Here is a 6,749-nt window from a genome sequence, read left to right on the forward strand (position 1 = left end):
AATTACAAATTAAAAAATTTGAAATTATTAAAAATTTATAAATATAAAATTTAGACAAAAAATTTATATATTTTATATTTTATATAAGGGAGGGATTAGTTATATTTTAGTTTTACATATTACTGTATATTCTTCTACAGTTAATATTTTAATAATTTAATTGTCATATTTCATATTCTATTTATATAGACTATACATATTAAATTAGATGTAAATTAAATTTTTTTAACAATTTATTTTAGGTAAAAAACTTTCAATCGTTAAATATATATAGTATTAGGCGATGCACAAGAAAAATATAATTTTTAAAAATGAGAGTATTTTATAAAATTTAGTTGAGGTTGAAGTAAATATAAAATGAAAAAATTTTAATCGTTTGCAATGAGATAATTATTTTATTTAGTTCATATAAGGATAAAATGTGGAATCAAAATATACAGTTAAAATTTAATGAAAAATATTAATAAATTTAATAGTTAATTTTAACTCTTACGCATTAAATTTAGTATAATATGGACATCTTGGAAAATATGTTTGTGCACTTAATTAATATTTAATGATAATGATGATAATAATAGTATAAAAAAGTATATAAAAGATTACATTTTAACTTAATATTTAATGATGATGATGAGAATAATAGTAGTAATAATATAAAAAATTTAAATAAATTAATGTCTTAATTAAGAAGTTGAACTCTACTTTAATTATATATGTGAAATATAATTTCATATAAAATAAAGTTTCTTTGTATGCTTTTTAAATATAGATATAATAAATAAAACGTGCATAATTTTTAAATATTATTGTTGAAAATTGAATGTAAAAGTAAAAATCAATAAGTAAAAAATCGTAGGATAAATGATAATGTTATTTATGAAAAACGGCAAACTAAAATTTTTATTGTAAAATAAATAGGCTTAAAAAATGTTAAAATTTAAATTAAAATATTTTTTATTAAAAACGTAAAAGAATTACTAAAACATACAATATTTTAATAAATTTTAATATCAAATAAATAAATAAAATATACAAAATAATTTAAGGAAACATTTTTTTAAAAAAATAGTGTAAAGAAAAATGAAAAATCAATAAATTAACGTTAATTTCTGCTAACGTGACACAACTAGTCAATCTGGTGGTGTCACGTGGCAACCTCTCAAAATACCATGTGATAAACATAAATTAAAAAATATATACTAAAAATTATATTTATGTTTTCCATGTGGCATTCTAAGAGGCTGCCACATGGCACTAGACCTGTCCATGGGCTGGAGCCGGGCCCGAAAAAATTTTTGGCCCGCCTCCTAGGCCCGGGCCCGGCCCGGCCCCAAATATAGGCCTGAAATTTTGCTCAGGCCCGGCCTGAGAAAAATATTATAAGCCCGAGCCCGGCCCGGCCCATTTTTAAAATAAACATTAAAAATTATTTTAAAAATAAAAAATAAAAAAATTATTTTAAAAGTATTTTAAAATTAAAAAATAAAAATAAAAAATATATATTTATTATATTCGGGCCGGGCCCGGGCCAAAAAAGTGGTGCCCGAGGCCCGACCGGTTTTTTAAACGAGCCTCATTTTTTTGCCCAAGCCCATATTTCGGGCCTATATTTTTATCCGAACCCTCCCATAGTTCGGGCGGGTCGTCGGGCTGGGCCGGGCCGCCCGGCCCATGGACAGGTCTACATGGCACCATCGATTGACTAATAGTACCATATTAGTACAAACTAACGATATTAGTGTGGAGGTACCAACTTGGCTGACGAAATACAAGTTAACCGATCAACTAGTCCAAAAAAAATTAGGGACCAACTAGGTACAAATGGACAAGTTTAGGGGCCAAATTATATATTATCCCATTTAAAAAAGGGTTGATATGCAGTTTGCCTTATTCTGTCAGCCAGGTTGGTACCACCACATTAACACCGTTAATTTGTGTTGACATGGCATTGATGGCCAATATTATAGTGACACATGGCAGCCTCTTAGAATCACATGTGACTAATATAAATTAGAAAAATAAAAATCTTTTAAAAATTATAAATTAATTTAAAAAAGTATACTTTTTTTTATAAGTTTAGCTACCAACTAGGTACTTTTGGATAAATTTAGGGGGCAACCTACATGTTAACTCTTAAAAAATAAATGTTGTTAACAAATTGAGATAATGTGTGACTGAATACGAGTTTAGGTCTTAACTAGGCACAAAAAAGGTTCAGATACCAACTAAGTACTTTTGAACAAATTTAAGAGCCAAACAAGATATTAACCCTGTTAAAAAGTATTTTTGTTCCATGATATATTTGTCTCCTTTATTGTAATTGATTATTAAATTAAATATTTTAAATAATTAATAAATTTACTTATGTGTCACTTTTTGATTGGTTACACATGGGATGTTGTGAATTATTCCAAAGGTGCATCTTTTCATGTTTGGGTGAATATGTTACTTTATATATACTAGTTTTCTTTCTCTTTATGTATATATCATTTAGAATATAGTATATTTGTAATATTTTGAATATATCATATGTATTTTTTGTGTTTAAAGAATATATTACATGCATAAATATTGTGAATTACAAATATTAATATTAAACTAATTAAATAGACAGAGATGATTATATCTAAACCTTATTTTAGTATCATATATATATATATGATATGTATGATGTATATGATGAGTAATTTAAATAAAACTTCATACATTTTTTAAGGAGTAATTGGAAATATCTAAAAATGAAAAAATATAGGGTAAACTATTAAAATAGTCACTTTTGTTTACTTCAGGTTACATTTTAGTCACTTATATTTGAAATGTTACGTTTTAGTCACTTACGTTGTTGTGTTGTAACATTTTAGTCACTAAGCCGTTAATTGCCGTTAACGGTATAACGATAAGCTGACGTGGCATGTTAAATCATCATTGCAAACAAAAATTTTAGGTTAAATTCTACAATTGGTCCCTATATTTTTTCATTTTGAGCAATTTAATTTTTTTCTTTTATGTTCTTTAAAATTTCTTTTTTTTTAATTTTCCATTCTCTTCTACTTCTCTCTATGTTTTCCTCCCTTCTTCATTTCTTTTAATGTAGTTTTTCTATGTTTTCCATTTGTTAAAACTAGTCCACAAGCTCGCCTCACTTGAAAAAATTAAATTGTTTTAAAAAATAAAAGTATAGAGACTAGTTTTAACAAATGGAAAACATAGAAAAATTTCGTTAAAAGAGATAGAGAAGGAAGGATAACAAAGGGAGAAGCAGGAGAGAATGGAAAATAAAGAAAAAAAGGAAAGTTAAAAAAATAAAAGAAAAAATGAAATTGCTCAAAACGAAAAAACATGGGACCGATTGTATAAATTAACCTGGATTTTTTTGTTTGAAATGATGATTTAACGTGCCACATCAGCTTACCATTACACTGTTAACGACAATTAGTGGCTCAGTGACTAAAATGTTACAACGCGATAACATAAGTGACTAAAACGTAACATTTCAAACACAAGTGACTAAAATGTAACCTAAGGTAAACAAAAGTGACTATTTTAGTAGTTTATCCTAAATATAATTACTTTTGATATTTTTTGAAAATGAATAAATATAATTGTTGGTTGTTTCTGTTCTTAAGGGCATATCTATGCTTTTTGGAGATGATAATTCATGCATAAATACAGAAACTAAAATCAAATTAAAGAAAATATATTTAAGATGTATTGATGTTACATTTAAAATTGTTTTTCAAGTTTATTTATACTTAAATTTAAATTTAAAATTTGATGTTAATGTAATATAATAAAGATTGTTTTAATTATATATTTATCAAAATTATTATTTAATAGTATCAATATGTGGTTAAAACCAATATATATGCTGATACAGAGTATATGTAGAAAGGTATTTTTAGCACCATTAGTGTATATTATATTTGATAACAAAAGATTCAACAGTTTGTGTTAATACACAACTTGTTGATATAGAGTTTAGTTCTAATAGCCAGAATCAAATTCCGGCAAACTCAAATATATATAAAAGAGGGTGGAAATGGTGATTTTGTTCATATTCATTGAAGCGGCAGCTGGGGCAGGGGCAGACTTGGTTCTATGAAGAAGTGATAGTGCAGGTGCTGTTATATTTTTGGGTTCGGTGTTTCTTGTCGTATTTGTCATCAAGGACTAATAAACATTCAGCTTGGTGATGGAACCTAGGCTTTATAAGGTTCCATACAACTCGAAAATTGGAGCTCAGCTTCAAACGAATCACTAGTGGCAATCCCATTCCCGACTCCAGCAAGTCCTGCATGTTTCTCCCTGCGCCATACATCGGTTTACTTCGTGTTCCCACCGATAGCTGGAACCTTGATGGACTCGAACTCTGTGCATATAGCTTTCGTCCCTGCAAGTCGGATTCATATATTGAAAACAACATTTAAACAAAAAGCAAAAGATCAAAAAAATTCAATTGGTGGACTTGATTACGTACGTGTGAGATAGCGAAAGGCAGGCGGCCGAAGAATAAATCCATGGTTGGAGGGTGGATGTGGAGGCCGAAGAGCTTTGATTTATTTTCAACGAGCAGGTCCACAGAACAGTTGCAGGTTAGAATCTTGGTTGTAACACCTGAGCCGTCCACTCCTTCCCCTAGTCCGAATTCACCTACTCTTGCCACCTGCATTGCCAATCCAAGCATCGTGTGATAGTCTATACTTTATTACACTTTTCTCTTCATTCTAATAGACTTCACAATTTTTTTTTATATCTTTATATAGCTTCACTGAGCTGCTCCGAAGTTTGAGGGTACTGAGAATTCTCTTTTTCCCTTGAATTAATAATAGGAAATATTCAAATCCACTATCTATTGTGATCCCTACAAGCAACTTGCAAGTTAGGGCCTTAGGATCCATCATTGGGCTTGATGCTTGGTTCTAGTGGGCAAGGGTTCATGGTTAAATACAAACAGTTGATTTTAGGCCCTTTTGGGATGAATTCTAGCAACCCATCATCTTCAGGTTCTTTGGATTTTTTTCTTGGGAAAGAAGGCTCTTGCCTATTTGATTTCTTGAAAGCAAAACAAAAATAACATAAAAAATAAAAATAGTATGAGAGACAGAAGACTACCTTCTTGCATAGAATTGCCTGAAAATATGCATTTTAAAAGATCATATGGCTATGAAATGTAAATTTTCTTGTAAAATTACTCTTTTAATGCGAGTTTCCTTTTGGTCTTTACGCTTAAAACAAATGTTTAATTGGTAACAGTGTTGTAACTCATCGTGTCCGGCAGCAACAAGCCAACAACCCAACATTGGAGTTGATATTGGAGCATTATAAACTATGCTCTGTTCCAATTTATGTAGAAGTCTCTGAAATTAATTGAGTAAACTTGTGGGTACTTGCCTTTAGTTTTGAAGCAAAAATAGAGGACAATTGACCAATATACATACCTTAACAGAAATCTTAGGAGGTGGTGGCTTCGTAGCAATGTAGAACACAAGCAATGCAAATCCTAAGCTCAACACAAGCCTCCAACATATTTGTAAAGAAATCCAGGCACAAGAATTAGAGCTTCTAAAAGAACAATACCTCCACCACCACCCTTTTTTCTTCCCATAAAACCCTTGTCCTTCTTCATCATCATTGTCATCATCATCATCATTTTGATCACCCTTACCGACCCCATGGTCGATCATGATGAGGCGGTTGAATCCTCCTTTGTGATCGGCAGCAGCGACGATGCTTTTGTCATGCAAGAAGGAGTTGTTGGATCCACGAGAGGAAGAGTAACGGGAAAGGGTGAAGCGAGAAACGTCGGGGTTCTTGGTGAGGATGGCTGATTCGGAGGGTGTGGGGGAGTGGAAATGCAGGGTGACGGCGGATTGGTCTTCGTTGGTGGGGTTGCGGATGTGATCGGCACTGTTTGCATGGGAGATGGTGGAAGGGCTTTGAACGTAGTATGCACATGGATAGGCGTGGAACATCAACGCTTCTTGGTCTTCATGATGACTGTACGTTTCCATCCTCTTCAACTAGAGAGAGAGACTATTACTACTGCACATGGAAATCAGAGAGAAACACCCATATATATTATTCATCAGAATATGGAGAGAGAAGAACCGGATTTATTCAATTATGTTTGATTCTTTTTTATTTCATTTTCTTAGGTATAGATTTTGTATTTTATTTTATAGCTAGGGAGCCACTTCTGCCTCCCTCCACAAATTGAAGAAATTTCAAAAATTTTAAGTTCATCTCTTATTCAAATTGAATAAATTATTTATACCAATGATTTTGTTTCTTTCTTGATTTTAATTGAAGCAATTACGCAATTTCTTACAAATAAATAATGAAATTAAAGGGATCCTAGAGTCCAAGATTGGCTTTTGGACTAATTGCTTTGCACCGAATTGTCTCCAAATCTCAATCATTTTACATCCTAGGAATGATAACAAAGTAGGCACGCTTTTGCACTGCCTTTCATTTTTATTCTTAATTTTTTTTAAACTATCCTGATTTCCTTTTTCCATTCAAAAAGAAAAAAAAAGGTTGACGTAGAAGAATATTATATTATATTTATGGAGAACAGCAAAACACTAGTGCACACAGCACACTCATAATTACATTGTTATAATGATGAGTGTGTGTGTGTGCGCGCGCTCATTAATTCACACTCCAACCAAACTACTAATGTACACCGTATTCCTTCAAAGATACTATACTGTATATATACTTTGCTGCTTGTATCTCATCATTCATAT

General features: G+C 31.0%; 1 protein-coding gene across 1 annotated transcript; it reads right to left on the reverse strand.

The window, feature by feature from the left end:
• Positions 1–3,883: 3,883 nt before the first annotated feature.
• On the reverse strand, positions 3,884–6,241 carry LOC107900745 (uncharacterized). The gene is made up of 3 exons (XM_016826440.2): positions 5,439–6,241; positions 4,478–4,663; positions 3,884–4,390 (listed from the first exon to the last, which is right to left on the reverse strand). Exons 1-3 carry the CDS (start codon positions 6,009–6,011, stop codon positions 4,097–4,099), a joined length of 1,053 nt encoding a protein of 350 aa, XP_016681929.1. The 5' UTR covers positions 6,012–6,241; the 3' UTR covers positions 3,884–4,096.
• Between the last annotated feature and the right edge of the window lie 508 nt (positions 6,242–6,749).

Source organism: Gossypium hirsutum, chromosome D08 (genome assembly GCF_007990345.1).
Source record: "Gossypium hirsutum isolate 1008001.06 chromosome D08, Gossypium_hirsutum_v2.1, whole genome shotgun sequence".
Taxonomy (NCBI): domain Eukaryota; kingdom Viridiplantae; phylum Streptophyta; class Magnoliopsida; order Malvales; family Malvaceae; genus Gossypium; species Gossypium hirsutum.

Bases quoted from the DNA above. Each gene is read 5' to 3' on its own strand.
- LOC107900745 (XM_016826440.2), bottom strand. From the start codon at position 6,011: ATGGAAACGTACAGTCATCATGAAGACCAAGAAGCGTTGATGTTCCAC. The intron at 4,664-5,438 runs GTATGTATATTG...TTGGCAATGCAG, and splicing joins CTCCTAAGATTTCTGTTAAG to GTGGCAAGAGTAGGTGAATT. The intron at 4,391-4,477 runs GTACGTAATCAA...TCCGACTTGCAG, and splicing joins TGCCTTTCGCTATCTCACAC to GGACGAAAGCTATATGCACA.